The sequence below is a fragment of the Nyctibius grandis genome, chromosome 21 (assembly GCF_013368605.1).
Source record: "Nyctibius grandis isolate bNycGra1 chromosome 21, bNycGra1.pri, whole genome shotgun sequence".
Classification (NCBI taxonomy): Eukaryota; Metazoa; Chordata; class Aves; order Nyctibiiformes; family Nyctibiidae; genus Nyctibius; species Nyctibius grandis.
Window position 1 is genome coordinate 5,972,925 of NC_090678.1, and position 16,719 is coordinate 5,989,643.

Here is a 16,719-nt window from a genome sequence, read left to right on the forward strand (position 1 = left end):
CCTACTTCTATTTGACCACATTTAGCGTACAAGGTGGGGAAAGCGGGGTATTCAAGAGATGTCGTTCTGCAAGTGGCTGCTGGCATTGCTGAAAATAACATAGAAAGTAAGTTTCTGATACACTACAGCATCACAGTTAGTACATCCGCACTAACAGAAATCCAGTGGAAAGCTATTTTCAAATAGATTATCCCTGTTTCAATGACCAAGTGTTTGTCTAACTGTTGTAGTACCTTTTTATAACACTCCTAACCAGGGAAGTTTGAAAAGGAGTGGCACTGAATTAACACAAACAGTTAAAAGATTGACGGTCTTTATCTTTTTCTCCATACCTCCTCATCTGTGACATTCACATCCACTTTTTTTGATCGAATGGCTTTGGTTACATAGTCAATGTTGTTTTCTCTGCAGTAATCAAAAATGTTCTTGTCCTCTTCCCTATTCAGGAAACAAAAGCAAAAGAAGCACCATGTTACTGCACAAGACAAAGGCCACATGCACATCACATGCTCTAACTTTGCTACAGACATTTCAATAGTATTCCTGGACTGAAACAGATGCCTAGTATGGCACACGCAGAATAACATGTTTTTTTCTCAAGGTAAGAGGCAGAAGATCTTGCTTCCTAGAAAACAAAGGTTGTTTTTAACAATACAATGCCAGGGCAAAAGTCAGTTACTCCTGTGAACTGGCACAGGTAGTCTGTATAATTAGCCAGCAAAACCCATGTTCAAGTCCTGGTATAAATCACTGCAACCCCACAGAAGACAAAAGGCTAAAGCTGCTCTTCTCCCTGCTACACAAACTTATAACAGCCACTCTGGGTCAGACTGAAGGCCCTTCCAAAGCCACCCGTCTGAGACGGTGGCCAGTAACGATGGCTTGGAGAAAAAGCAGAAGAAACAGGACACATGCAAAGCAATCTGTCCCCAGTCAGATCCTCCCAGCTTCAGAAACTCAGTGGCTTAAGGATTTCTGTAGCTAGAGGCTGCATCCGATGAGCATATTTATCAGCCTTTTCCAGGTCCTTTTTCCACTCTATTCTGCTCTTTAACCCATTCATACTCTTGGCCTCTCTCAAGGACAAGATCTACAACATAGTATTCTGTGTGTGAAGGGGTCAACAGTGGGCAAGTACTTTATTTGGTGGCTTTAAAACAGCTGCCTGACATTACTGGGCACTCCTTGGTTCCGGGATTTGTGAAATCTTTGGTGTTTGTCTTGGAACCTGGTCACAGGGTGTGGTTGGTTTTATTTCTTTCTTTACCAGCCTGCAAGTGACCCCATTGCCCTCCTTTTTGTATTGATGGTGTTAAGACAAAGCTGGACCATGATCTCTGTTCAGAGCAGCAGGCTGGCGTATGCAGAGGGACCAGCACGTGTCTGTGCCAGGACCCCACCACGTGCTCACTTAAGTCTGCTTGCAAGCAGAAAGATCAACAAGTTGTGGTGTCACAGGTGCTGGAGATACACCTATAGCTTCTTCTATAACTAAAAGCAGTACCCTGACCTCAGACACCTCAAAACTTCTGTTCTTACCAGCCAAACAGAACCTCTAATGAAGTTAAGACATTTCACAGATTCTTAAAACACTACGAAAAAGCTGCGTATGAGTGACTAGGAGCTACAGGGCTTCACAGCAGTTGAAAAAGCAAGTGTTAGGAATCTTTAGCAAAGGGACAGAGCAGAACAAAGACATTTTTATCTTGCTGTATAAATCTGCACTCACATATCTAATGATGGGAAGTTATTGACACCAGTATTGCTGAGAAAGTACAACTCTCCTACCATCCACGCTGGTATGCCAGTGGAAAGTTATTCCAGCACAGCTGATTTTTCTATGGAAAGTGGGTTATGCCATACTAGCATTGAGGCACCTTTACAATAATACCTTTAGGTATAGATACACTGATACAACTGTGTTCCTAATGAGGAGAAAAGAGGTCATTGGTTTTCTAGAAGTAAACCAAAAGGCCACATGCTACCCTCTCTCTCTAGTTTCCAGATGAAGAGTATGGCTCAAATGAACCCATCAGCATTGCTATGGGACTTGGCAGCTTCACAAGAGTTAAACACAAAACTACTTGCCTCTCATGACATCCCCAGTTTTCAGTCACCTCAACTTAAGATAGTCTGGATGTTCAGCAGAACTTGGACCTGACAGCCTCCAAGGAAATTCCTCATAAAAAGGGGAGGTTGGTGGAGCATGTCAGACCCATGAGGGACGTCGTCTGCTGTGGGCCTTTTGGGCAGGCAAGAACAGCCTCTGCAGCGCCATGGGGCAGTCTGAGGAGACTCGATCCAACAGCACTTCTCCCATTCTTCTGCACTGCTCTTGCACCTTGCAGGCTGAAGAATGTCAGAGCAAGGAAAAGTAAAGTCTAAACATTACCTGCATTTGAGCAATGGGTTACAAAGAAAAAGTGAAGCTCTTCGGCCTGTAGTCCCAGGTGAAATGAAAATACCAATGTCACCAAGACCATGCCCCCTGCTCCCATCAGGACAGGAAGAGCTCCATGACACAACTTTTGTCTTTCAGTCTTGTTATTACACACTTGGCTTACTAATTTATGCTCTATTCTTCAGACCTCAAGCATCCATTTCCTTCCTCAGTGCCAATAAAAGGTGGGGAAAAAAGTGTTGATATTCAGCTCCTGCAGTAAAGTGCTGCCTTCTCCAAAGAAGTCGCTTCCCCTGACCACTCTCCCACGTTGCTCCTTTAGTAGCACCGTTCTCCTGCACATCACCCCTATTCTTTGTACACAAGCAGTCCTTCCTCAGAGCTGACTTGTACCTTTCTAGCAAAGAGCTGGATGCTGCACACGATTTCCCACTCCACCTATAGGCCTAGGGACATTACAGAAGTCTTCCAGTTTCTTAACCAGTCTCTCATGAACTCATTTGCTGGAGGTCTGGTCTGTACACTACACAAACTCCTGGGAAATAGATCGCCGCATGCTTTAGATGCAATTACTTTGAAATCTAGGGAAAAAAGAATCTTGTGGCAGAATTAGAAAAGGCAAAAGCTTATATTGCTCGAGATGGAGCTTGACAGATTCATGATGGAGGTTATGAGACATGCCTGCCCCCACTAACAAGGGCTGATTTGATATGCCAGGAAGTCCCTCTAGTCCTACCATGTTAGTCCAACCTCTCAAACACCCCCTGGGCTGCTGAAAGCAGCCTTTTGGCCGAAGCTGCTCTTCAGACAACACTGTACAGTAACTTGGTTCCAGCAGCGTTTCCCCCATTGCACAGCCACCCACACTTCATTTATTACAGATAACTCTTTCTTCCCTAACACCAAAGCAGAGCCCAGTCTCTCCTTGCTACGGAAGCCCACAACCATCCTCAGTTAATCCTGGATGATTTTCCGTGTCACAGCCACGAGCTCAGGCTGTGCCCTCCATCGCTGGCAGTGATGCCATCCAGCCAGCCTGGGCACTGGCACATCCACATGCCGCAGAGCCCCATCGGCTCAGCCATGCCAGACCTTGCCTGGCAGCACCAGAGGTACCAGAGGCACACGGCAGCGGTAAAACAACTGACTGTGCTCAGTACCAGAAGGTACATGGCAGCCATAAAACGACTGACTGTGCTCCACGAGGCACGTGCTGCAGGGTCCGCACCAGCGGAGAGAGGGCACCTTAACACCGATGTACCAAAACCAGGCGACCTTCCTACCACAGCCTCCAGACAAGACTTCTACAGTCTTTTCCTGATGATATTATGGCCCATAAGGGGGAAAACGACCTGACACAGCTATTGGGTATGATTTAGCTTTTCTGGAATAATCACCTCTGCAAATGCTCTATGTATCCCCCTTCCAAAAAAACACTTTTCTTTCAAAAAGTCTCCACAATGGAATTAATCCAGAATAGCCATTTCCCCTCCCGAAGATAAGGTTTTGGGAAATTTCGTCTTTCTACTCTGCATTTATTTCTCAGGCTTTAAACCATTTCCTCTGCCCCTGATGCCCCCTTTAAAAAAATTAGCATATATTATCTCCAACTTTTCTACAAATATTAATAAAGAGAAATGAGTCCTTTCCTGAACAGATTCTAGGGAAGTCCATACAGTGGTAACGAAGACATTTTACCTGCAAACAAAATAATCATGTGAAGCTGCAGTCCAGACATTTAAAACAATTTGATCTAGTCGCGTGCCAAAACCAGGAAGGGAAACTGAGAAAAGAGCTCAGAGGAGCTAAAACCAGATTTTTGGAGGGACCAACACTAGGGAAAAAGCTCCACTTGAATGGTGTGAATGGACTAAAGACAAGTTACTGTTATTTGCCAACTTTGCATTCAAAACCACACAGGACAAATAAGAAACATAGCTTGAAAACCTTACAACTCAGGGCTTTTTTTCCCCCCTTTTATTTCACATGTGTGTATGTGTACATACTGAACAATCCCTCCACTGTAGTTGCTACAAGAAAACAAAAAGGATGCAGTGTTTTTATCACACTGGTTCCTAGCAGGAATTTGCATTCCGTGTAAAACTGGTACAAGTCAGCAGCAAGGCCCAGAAACTGGTGGAAACAGTCTAAAACCAGACAGAAGCACATCAGGAATACAAAAGTAAGAGACACTGCAAAGACATAAAGATATTGCTCAGATAATGTTGGGGGGCAGGGATGGGACCCATAGCATTTCTATAAGTATTTTCAGAAAAATCTCAATTTAAGTAAAAATACAGCATTCAAGACATCTTCAGATGGGAAAGACCATGAAACTCAACCTAATGGAGACACACACAATTATTTAAAACCCGTAACTAAAAGGAAGACTCAGCTGCAGTTTTGTTTCTATGTCAGATTCTGTGATACACAAGCACCAGCTCTTTTTGAGCTAAAAAGGAGTCTTCAAATCAGTGACTATGTGACTCTCAGTAAGAGCAGTAAATGTGTTTACATCTATTTCTTGAGGATGGCCAGAAGGGTTTCTCTTCTCCCTTGCTCACACATGTTCAACCCCCAAAGCTATTTTCTTCTGCTCTCCCCCACCCCCAATGAGAGATGCTAAATCTTGTTTAATGTTGAGCTGAAACATACCTGTTGCCTGCAGGTAACACATGGGCAGCTTTTCCCACCCTTGAATAAAAGGGCATAGAAGGACTTAAACCAAGCCCTCTCTTCCCAGACTTGGAAGGCTTCACAAGCCTTCTTCATAAGCTGTCCAGAACACATGTTGAGTCAACAGCTTTTAAACAGCTCATGGAAAAGATCTGCCACTGGTTAATCAGCCTTCACTTCTTACCTGGAGTGCTGTAAACCTATTTGCTTCCTGAACAGCCACCGAGACCGCCATGAAAAAGGGCACAGAAGAGACTTGAAATTCAGATATTCCACCCTCGCGCAGAGAGCATCCTCCAGGCTCGCCCCATCCCCTTCCTCCCCCCTCACAGGTTACCTCCAGCACAAAGCCCTGGGCAGAGGGCTGCGATCGGGTGCTACTTTGGGCGTCCTCTCCCCTTTTTCCTGGGGCTGGTCCAAGCCACGTCCCAGCGGACCCGCGGCGGAGCGGCCCCGGGTGCCACTAACAGGTGGCTTCGCCCGCCTGCTTGGCACGGTGCTGCCGAGCGAGCGGGAGCGCGGCGGAGCGGAGCGGGCGGCGTGCGGGGAGCCGAGAGACGCTCGCAACACTTACCGCTTATGTCAAGGCCCTCGGCCCCCAAGGGACCCATTTTCACATAATCTATAATTATCTCTTCGCTTTAATCGCCTCGTCACTTCTGAGGCTCTCCTGGGCACAGGAAGAGGAAAAGCTCATTAACTGAACCTTTTCTCCTCTCTCCAGCCACCCATAGCTTTTAATTGCTTGGTGTTGTTATTATCTATCAGTGCAACTGGGATCATTTTCATAAGAAAGGGTGGTGGGAGGGAGGGAGGCAGGAGTGGGTCCCTGAGGCATGCACACCAGACAAACCTTTGCTTTCTCAATTATTTATGCCAGCTGAGGTTTTACAAGCTGAATAAATCCATAACTCAAGTTTATTTTGAGCCGGCAGGCCGTCCCGGGGGAAGTGTTGCCCACTTGCCGGCACACTCGCGTGCCGTCCTCCGAGAGCAGCCGGGACATAGCGAGACATGTGTCATCCAATTCCCCACCCGCCGCATGCACTTCGGTAGATTAGCGGCAGCACTGGGGAGGCGGCGGCCGTGAAAACCCCAAACGGGAGCCGCCACCGAAGGATGCGCTGTCCTGAAGGGAAGGCAGGCCTGAGCCAAGCCGCCCCTTCGCACAACAAAGCGAAGCCCCAAGGGTCACCGCTCCGGGGACAATAAAAAGGGGGGGAAGCAATAAACTTGGCAATCATCTTGAAAGTCAGGGACTTGCCTGCTAAACATCACCAGAAGAGCATCCATTTCTAAATGACACTGACCTGAAAAAAAAAACAACCCCCAAAGCCCAGCTGCCTGGACCCGCAGGTGTTCTGTTTGACACACGCCACGGCTGAGCACGTTGGGGGCTGCTTGGGGAAGCTCTTTGGCAGGGACTGCCCAGCCCTGTGCGAGCGACAGGCATCTGTGGCACAGCCACCCAACGCACACACAACACCAGCACGAGCCCGTAATTCCCAACACGGCGAGGGTGCCGGCTCCCACACCGCTGCAGCTCGGCGCTCATCGCCAGTGTGGCGCTCCCAAAAGCGGGGCTGGAGGGAGAGAACAAAACCCCAACGGTGCTCCGGAGCGCCGGGCTCGTCTCGAAAGCCGTTGCCGCTCCGAAGCGGCATCCTCGCCATGGACGCTGGAAGCAGCTCTTTAAAATTCAGCAGCCTTTGTGCCTGACCACACGCAGCGACCTCTGGTATTTTCTGCCAAAACAGTTCATTTGTCTCGCACAACAACTAATCAATTCCCGAGGCCATCCATCACGGGGGCTCGTGCGAGGCGGCCTGGCAGTGGGGCCAGATGGCGGCTGCGTTAGTGGGATTAATACAATTCTGATAGATTACATGGCACCAGGCGGGCTCCCGAATACGAGGGGTGCCCGCTCCGCGCCCCGATCCTAAAGGGAGCCCCACTCGTGACCAGGGTTATGGGAAAGGGTGGAAGTTTCTACCAGAAAAGGGCTTCTTCAGCATCCCTCGGGAGGGCAGAAGTGTGGAGGACACCTTAGGAAAACCTCCGTGTCAATCGGCGGGTGTCAATCCCATCCCAGCACACCGAGGCCGCGTGGAAATAGCCACCGGCAGAGAGCAGGAGGGCTCCTCCAGGGGAAGCAGAAAGGGACACGAACGTTTGGCCGCATTATTTCGCATTCTCCATCTGCCAAGTCAATGCTTTCATTTGTTGGAAACACTTATGAATTGCCTCCCTCTCCCCCCGCTTTAAAAAAATATTGAAAAATAACTTTAAAGTTGAATTTCCAATGCTACGGTATTTTTGGCATCTCCCTCAGTCTGTGTCTTAGATTAGATTTGTATTGGTGACACATCAGTCAACCTCATCTCGCTGCTCATTTCGTAGGTTTGTGAAACTGTAATTATAGCTATTTGATCATGAAAGAGCTCAGCTACTACTGCTTTCGTTCTGGTACTAAGACCAGAAAACAGACAGAAAGCTTTATGGAGCAGTAAAAAAAACCCCACCACTATACCCAGCCTGAAATCACAGATAATTTCTAAATCCTTCCTTCCAGAGGAACCTCCAAGTTCCATCATCAGTCAGCGGCACACGTTATTTTTATGTAATGCCCTGAGTGAGATAAGTGATTTGCAGAGAAACACAGAGGCAGAGCACTATGCTAATACATTCTGCAACTGCTCCCCATTAGTCACTGGGGGTACTTGAGCTCTTTATTGCCAGGGTTTATTAATGACTCCTAATTGATGACCAGTGCCCAGCACCCCAAAGTAAATAACTGCTATGCCTCATTAGCTCAAGAGACCTTCTCCTGATTTGAAGATTGATCTATGAACACACAAATTGCACTGATTTAACCCAATCTCTTGCTAAATTGATTTAATTAGATCAGTATAACCTGTTTCTATGGATGTTCTTGAATTTATTTGGAATCGGTGCAATGCACTTCTGTGAGCCAGACTCACCATTTTTCTATCTTGTTCTCAAAGCAGAAACATTTGAGATAATTAGTGATAAGGCAAAAATCAGCCCTGGCACCATCCCAGTTCCTCCTGCTGCTGATCCACCTGACTTTAGGGTAGGGTATGTCCAACATTTACAGATATGCACCCTAACCCCCAAGCATTTCATTCCCCAAAAGGATTGTAAAGCATTATTTATGCATAATTTTAGACACTCAGTTTGAAAGCGATGGCATTGCTGCTTTGCTTGGTAATTTACAGCTGATGGTAAACTAGTGGTTTACACTATTTAAAACAAAATCTCTCATCTTCCTATCACATGGCAGCAGCTCGGAGGAGGTTAATTGTTTGATAAATTGTTCAAAAGCTTCTAGTAAGAATCAAGTAAGTGAACCTGCTTAGGTGAACCTTCAAAACTCTGTACCTGTGTTCTTGTTTATCTCCTGGTGCAAGGTGAGGCCGTGATGATGCTGGGCTCCAGATAAATTAGACAGCCTTTTCCTGCCTTTGCATCAGCGGAATCCTAAAGGGCATATGGTAGGCTGTGTTTGGCAGAGCAATGCCTGCTGAGAAATTGCTTTCAGCAGCCTGTCAGAACCCAGGGCTGATGAGGACTCGAGTTTTAGTTTTTAGTACACAAAATAATTTTTTTTTTTTGCTTATGCCAGGCTTCCTTAATATGATTCCTGTAACTAGAAAATATTTATCCTATTAACAGCCCCGGGAAACAGAGACTAAAGTGCTTTGATTTACGTTCCAATTCTTGGAAGCTTGTTGTAAAGCTTCAGTAGGCCCACCATAGACAACTGAGTCAACAATCCCTGCTCCGGCAGGGGGACTGAAAGATCATCTAGTCCAAGGTCCCTTCCAATCCCTAACATTCTGTGATTCTGGGTCATTCTGTAATAAAATAGTCTGCATCAAAGTTTCTCTTCTCAGATCTTAGGTTTAGACAGGGCATACATACACACACTGAACTTGTAGCACGGGACTTACCCGTAACTATCAATGTGTTTGAGTTTATGCTGGCTGAAGCTATTAAGATTTCTTTCCCCTTAAACATTTTTATTTTTTTAAGACTACCTTCTATTTACAAAGGCACTGATGTATTACAGAATGATAACCTTGTGCTCTTGTAAGCAACCACACAGAGCCTCAAAAAAGTCACCCTTCTCAGGTGAGTGGTATTACTATCAAACCAATTCACTCCATGCTCTAGGTAAACTTGGATGCCACACTGAATGTCTAGAGCCATCCTTCTTCAGCTCATCTGCTTGCACATTTGGTACTAGGGAAATTTTGCTGGTAAGGGCCATGCTTTTACTATTATAATTATCACCATTAGAGATGTGCCTATACTTGCACACATTTATTCCCTCTTCTGCTGAATGAACAGCAGACAAAACTCATAATACATGGGCAACTGGACTGAGAAAGTTGAAGCTGTACAACCTGCATGTGGGTGAGATAATGATGACGACACTTGCTCACTTCCCATCTTGCAGCTGAAGACACTGATGCCTGCGAGCTAAGCTGTGCTAAGGGACCACATGAGTTTCCATTGTGCCAGCATAGTCAGGAGACTTCATGTAACTCACTTTCAGCAGAATCACCCTATTCCAGCTGTGTCAGAGGCCACATCTGCCTCCAGCCTCATTTTGTAAAGACTACAGCTATGCTGTACTAAACATACAGCACATATGTTCCTCATGGTATGTTTGGAGAAAATGTATTCAGAGCTGTACTTATTTTCAAGTCCTGCACAAATCATGTTCTCATGGAAATAAAGACAAATGTACAACAAGAAGATTTAGACTAGTCAAGCCAACCAGCCAGCTCCATTTTCCTGTATATTGTGCTGTATTTCATCTTCAAGAAGGGGCATGGGCGGTACTTGGGATAGCCAAGACTCTGAAAGCACTGTAGGACTAAGCATAGCTCATGCTTAGCACCCAACACTGAGCAGCACTGATATATTCCACTCCTAAAAGGAGAGCTGGAACAGGATTTGAACCACAAGGTCAAACTATGAGATCAAGGGTGTTGGCTGAGACCCACACTGACAGCGCAGGGAAGAAAAAGGAGCTTGTGGCTAGCAGAAGTGCTATTCTTCAAGCAGCGTGTTAAACCAAGGTCATACCTGACCACTGCTGGTCAAGGTCCAGGGGCAAATTAAAGACCTGTTGGCTCTCCATGTGAGGCAGAGAAGGTTACTCCTGGCCAACCATTCCACCTCTCTAAAAAGCCAATTGCAACACTGAGGGAAGTGCCCACACTACTGCCGAGCACAAAACTACCACCCTATGTGCTTATACAGAACAGTCGTATCAATTTCTACCTGAGCTCCCTGCAAAGGGTTTGGAGCCACCTGCTCAAGATTTATTTTCCATTAGTTTGTGACTACAAGTCAAAGAAATGCTGTGTTAGAGTTTTAGCACTTCAGGAAAGTTCTCAGGAAGCTTGGGAGGCTGTGTGTAGAGAAATCAGTGCTTATCTTTTAATTTTCTTGGACTAAAATGATGCAAGACATTCAATAAAACAAATGCAATCACATACACATAAATGGGTGACTGCAACATGACAGCAAACACTGCTCAAAAATTTAGTCTTCCCTGACTGTTCACTTTAACTAAAAATATGATGCTGTATTCTGAAAGATCCCTCCAGACAATCATTTAGGTATTGGAGTTAATATTATACCCATGATTAGTAGTCTGGAACAGTAAAAAACCAACCAAACAAAAAAACCCAGCTGTCCTTATTCAGTAGCTAATGTCACTTAGTACTTGCACCTTGACAGGTTTTAAATAGCAGCCATTCTAGTTCAGTAAATGCATTTCTGCTATGCTAGCTGCAGAAGCTAGAAAAAATTAATTTGATATAAGGTACAAACTCTCCCTGAAGGCAAACATTGTCCAACATTAAAGCCTTCACTGAACAATCCTTAATGAATGTATTGGTAAAGAAATAACGATTTGAAAAAGGTAGTGTCTGAATAGCTTTCTATTAAGAATATCCAATGTTCCCTTTTTTTAGCTATATAACTGAAAAATGGGAAGCCTTGCCCTTCCCCCACATCCTGAGCTAGGGAAAGGTTACTACCTGGCAATGATACAGGCAGTTATTGATTTAAATGATTATGGACCTGAAAAGTTCTTTCCTGTCATTTATTATCCTGTTGTAGTTGCCACCACACTTGTGCAATATTAAAAAAAAAAAGCTTAACAAAATGACATTAGAAAAATACTGGTTTTAATTGAAGTCCAGCACAGATAATCACCTGATAGTTTCTTCTTGATACAATGAGCTGACAACTGGGCCTCCAAATGCAGTTTTGCTTTCCTTTCCCCTCTTCTCTGTCGTCTGAAAGAAAAAAAAAAAAGATTGGTCCAGCATGCTGGCTCCCATCCTGTTCCAGCTTGTGCCACCCCTCTGCCATCTCCCACCCCTTCCCCTGCCCCGGAGATGGGATCAGCCCTCTGGAAGTCCCATCTCCACAGCAGATGGTACCCCACGAGCCCACTCCATCCAGAACAGCTGGATGGATCTCTCAGCACACCGGATCATTGCTCCTCTGAAGATGGCCCAGAAGGGTCACCCCAAAGGTAGGCTTGGCAACCTCGCCGTCCCACTCACAAGCCAAAGTGTTGCCTCCGCCACACTCCCAGCCGTGGCCCCTTAGGACCCAAAAGCCGAGCCTCTGTGAGGCAGCATAATGTTATGTTACCAGACTGCAAAGCTTGCCTTTATAAATCTATTTAATATAGATTTAAAATTAAATTTCATAATGGGCAGCATTTCCAAATGATTTACTCCCAGGAACTCTAGGATTCTGAATGATTCCCACCATAATAGAAATGAACAATTAGAATAATGATTGATCGATATGGAGCCTCATGCCTACCTTTTCAAAAAAAAAAAACCAAACCATCCTGCAGCTTGGGATCTTCAATTGCCTGGCTTTACACTGGTGCCAGACTTTATGAAAGGGCTAAGTGCCTGCTGTCTGAAAGCCTGACCCTATTTAGGGTTTCTGGTGCCCTGTACCCCTCAACTCTCCTAGGGCATCTAGTACCTCAGTCTTGGGGTAAGCAGGCAAAACTAGATTGCAATTCACAGCAGTAATTCCTTATAAAACCAGCCCATTAATTGCAACGTGCTGTTGTCAGTGGACAGTCCTGTGGATTTCCGTGAGGATAGATTATCAAACCGAGGGTGAATAAAATCAGAAGCAAAGGGAAAGCCGTCCCAACCTCTAGCAGTCTCTCAGTAGCTGCAACACATTGCTGATTACACCAAGAAGTGTTGCTGCCTCATCCGAATTCTACCAAGATGTTGATTTTTTTTTAAATAAAACATGCTTACATTTGTTTTTCTTCCTGCTCCCTGGGTTGCTGTTGTTTTAAATCCATTTACTCTTTCCCCATAATACATTTACTTTCACATTCTGCGCAGTTTGCGCCAACCAGTTCCACCTTTCAGCTCTCCTGTACCAGCCCAAAGCTGTAATATTGGGGTTTGCAGATATCAGAGACATACTTAAGAAAAAATAGAAAGGAAATTGCTTTGAAAAAAACTATTCTATGGCAAGGAGGCTTTCTCTAATCTAGAGTAAAAGATGACATGAAGTTCTCTTTTTCCTGAAGGGAAAGGGCTTCAGAGTCTTTACAGTACAATGCCCCTCTGAAATTATTTACCAGAGAACCTTACTGTCCATCAATTATTTCCACACCACTTATAAAGAAAATTAATTTCAGATCATCTGTTAGTACATGCGAGAGTTCTTTCTATAAAATGAAGCTATATTCAGAACTAGTCTATCTTCTTTGATATTGAGAGACAGAGGTCATTCAACCAGCATGAGAAACTACAAAAAATTTTTAATCTATATTCTTTCATCTCTTCCAACTCCAGTTTTTGGTTGTTGCTTTTTTTCAAAGTCAGAAACAACATTTAGGAAAATACATTTCATCTTTCTAGAGTCAGAAATTTTAAAAAAGGGTTCTTGGATTAAGTTCACCTTCTTTGCACAACCAATGCATTTCTATCAAAGATTAATCATGTTGATTGAGTACACATAAGGTCATCGGGAAACTTAGCGATAAAGGCTTTCCCAAAAGTGCTCAGGCAAAAACTTCTCTGGCTCTTAATCCATATACAGGTTACTTTGTCCAAGTAGCTTTTATCTCATCTCTTTCACACAGAAATAGGTAACTCAATATTCAATTTATGAATGCTGAACCAAGCTTATTCCATCACAGTCCTCGATATGTAGAACAAGTTTATGAAAAATGTACAGGAAAAGTCTCTGCTGTCCCCTCAGGATTGGATGTGCCCCTCTACTCTGCAAAGCCACGAAAGGCAGCATCGTGGCTCCACCACTCATCACCACTGGACTTCACAAGGGGAATCTGTGCAGGCTACGAGGAATGCTTCTTCCCAAAAAGCGTTAACTCTGCCTCGATGCAGATACAAACTCGTTTCTTTCCAGCTGCCCTTGACAACTTGCCTATACCATGAGCTCATCTGCCCGCTTCCAATATCTATCCTGCCCAGCCTGCCAGGGACTCGCACACAATATCTGAGCACGACGCACCAAACTGGGTAATGAAAAAGGTGGGACAAAGTTGCTCCTTCTAAACCACGTCCCAGGAACCAGTGTTTTTATTTGTCGCTCACACGAGCTGATGAGGTGAGTAACATGCAGATGCACTTTCCTTCTTAAATCTCTTGACATTTCTACTGCAGAAATGGGCTTTTAGGGCTGGAAAGGTAAAGGAAATGCTACATATACAGAGATAATGACCAGTGAGTTTAAAGTCACATTAGCTTGCAAACCACAATGAAATTAAAAACTGACACTGCACATTCTCTCTCGCCTCCTTTAAAAAAAGGCACTAATAATTAACTATGTGGCTCTCAATTAAGCCAGCTCAATTTCTTTCACTGCTGGCAGTGCTGTCCAAAAGTACTGCAGATACACATGTAACTAATGATAGTTAAGAAATAACGTGATCCCAAGCTCCCACAATTTGCAAGCTGAATCCAACAGATGACAGCAGTATTACCCGCAGTCAGAACCATGTGAGAGGGATGCTGTAGAAAAGGCAAAATTACTGCAGGCTCCGCGAGCGTGAGGGGGTTGCCCTCAAATTGCCAGTTAAAAGCTGGGAATAAAGGGAAATTTGTGACAGCACGGGAAGAAACCTTGAAGGATCGCACTTGAGCGCCAAAGCACAAGCAGTGGCAGGCAAGCGATGCAGGAAGAGGTGATAAAGAAATAAGAGATGCCTTAAGAGGCACTGGAATTTCTCGTGTTTTCCCCTAACTCTTGCCCATTGAGTCTTTGTTGCTCATGTACAATTAATGCTGGTATCAAAGTCACTATTAGTCTTGACAGTTAACTTTGGAGGTGGATCTGGTTTACCAAAGCTAGCATAAATCACGGGCAAATATGTGCTTCAGTATGCAGCATACGTTCTCATTAAAAGACATTTTCAACTCCCCTGACTCCCAGTGTGCTCCCAGACTGGCACGGGGAACTCCACTAAGCCCAGAACTATCCTTCTCACATGTCACCAGGAATGCCAGGAGAAAAGCCGCACTCCTCCGGGGACAGACAGCAGAGCATCCTCATCCCTGCCTCAGCGCACTGTATTTGTCAATAAAAGACTGGCTCGATTCAAGGTACAATCGCATCTCGACTGGCTGTCACTGACAATGCTGCTCCAGACGGCCTCAGAGCCTGACAACCACTTTCTGAACGAAATGGAAATACAGGGACTAATATTTGCTAACATCATTAATTCATTTTTTTTCTCCACTCCCCCTTCTTCCTTTATCCACGATGTCAAGATGTATACCTTTAAATTGTTGTCAGCCATAAAACAGACGTCGTGTCCCAGTTCAGAGGTTAACATATAATGACAGACACATTAAAAAACCCTGTCCAATGCCTCACTGACAATTTCAGCTCCATCTTCTCTTCAATGAGACAGTAGCTCAAACTCACTTATAAGCTTTAACAACATTAAAGTCTAATCATGATTGAAAAATAAAGGAGAAAGAGAAGATAGTTTTATCATACTAAGCATTATGGAAACAGAAAACAATTAGAGACAAACATTTTCTTTGTGAGGGTTTTGAGTTCACCTTCTATTTTGGTCTTAAAAGTCTCCCATAATCACAGTATGATCCATTTATCTTCTTGCATTTTTGGAGAGCAGGATGAAAATTATCAGCTAAGAGGAAGATCGGTAGTTTCCTGTCGGTGGTTGGTTCGGTGAGCCAACCTCTTGCTATGTATCCCTGAAGACAGGACAGGGATTTATTATTTTTCATCTCTGAGCCCCAGCTTTGTTCCTATCTACACAAAACAGGCTACAACAGATTTAACAAGATGGCACTTCCAAGGGCCCTTCTGACGACTCATTTCAAACCCACGTGCCAGAACTCATTACAGAAGTGCAAGTGACCTTACCACTGGTGATTAGCTGGGACTGAACTGGACCGAATGGTACACAGCTATTTTATATGCAGGGCAAGGGACTCATGAATCTGACAGAAGGTACAGAGAAGTCCTGCAGAGATACTACAGCACAGCAGGAATAGCACAAGTTTCAGTAAAGCTTTAAAAAAAAATATCAGAACTTGGAGGTAACAGAAGAGCTAGATCCTAGGTATGGGTTAAATGTAGGGCACCCCAGTTTTATCCAGAGCAAAATGAGACAACTCCACCTGGCTAGTTTTGCATGTCTATAGACACCCAGCCCACCCAGCAGCAACAGCTGGTTGGCAAGGCACGTGGCTGTTGCACGGCACATCTATCATCCCCTCAATTCCCTCACATCTCACTCTGGCTTTTCTCCACACCCAAAACCTTTGAGTAGCTTCACATAAATATCACAGAATCAATCAGGTTGGAAGAGACCTCTGGGATCATTGAGTCCAACTATTGCCCTGGCACCACTATGTCAACTAGACTATGGCACTAAGTGCCATGTCCAGTCTTTTTCTGGACTAAATATATATTTAAGAAAAAGAAAAAGCCATTAGTGAAAAGGTTCTTCACATCAAAATAGTTGTCTTCGAAGTTACACTGGTGAAACAGCCAAGGCTTAAGTTCTTCATCACACATCTTGAAAACAGAAATGTGAGACAACTTAAATGAGAGCTATGCATCAGGATCTCACACCCGAGCCACCATAGTACATGGAAGAAGTTATCTCAGGTTATATTCAGAGGCTACTTATTGTTTTCTCCTCTTTCTCCAAGCCTGATGCAACTTGAGTCAGAGTAGCAGCTATATAAGGCTTTATGAGACGGAGACAAGAAATACTCCCAACAAAATTACTACAGTCAAAACTTCTCAAGTGTTTCTGCAGCAGCAAATACACATTGCAGATTCCAATCTGCATTGGTTCTCCATAATTCTCCTCCCTACAGCTCACCCACTCCTCCACCCGCAGGTGTCTGCATGACATGCTCCCCAGCTTCCTTGCACGGCCCTGTGCAGAACTCAGCGCTGGGGACAGGGCTTTGGGGTGCAACCAAGGGTCCTGAGCCACTGAGCCCGGAGGAGTTGCAAGCGCTGGAAGTTCACAGAGGTCTGCTTTGCAGGGGCAGGAGAAACTCTGGTCTGTGTTCCAACCGTCCAAACTACAC

At 44.7% G+C, this 16,719-nt stretch overlaps 1 protein-coding gene across 3 annotated transcripts in view; it reads right to left on the bottom strand.

Annotated features, from left to right (window-relative positions):
• The window catches only part of ACBD6 (acyl-CoA binding domain containing 6), an 86,207-nt gene that overhangs the window by 48,765 nt on the left and 20,723 nt on the right, over positions 1-16,719 (bottom strand). For 2 of the 3 annotated variants that reach the window (XM_068416878.1, XM_068416877.1), the window contains exons 4-5: positions 11,336-11,418; positions 333-438 (exon numbers count right to left, since the gene is read on the bottom strand). In XM_068416878.1, the coding sequence (XP_068272979.1) occupies positions 333-438; positions 11,336-11,418 (189 nt within the window). The remainder of the gene's footprint in view (positions 1-332; positions 439-11,335; positions 11,419-16,719) is intronic. The other variant, XM_068416879.1, reaches the window with a different exon arrangement.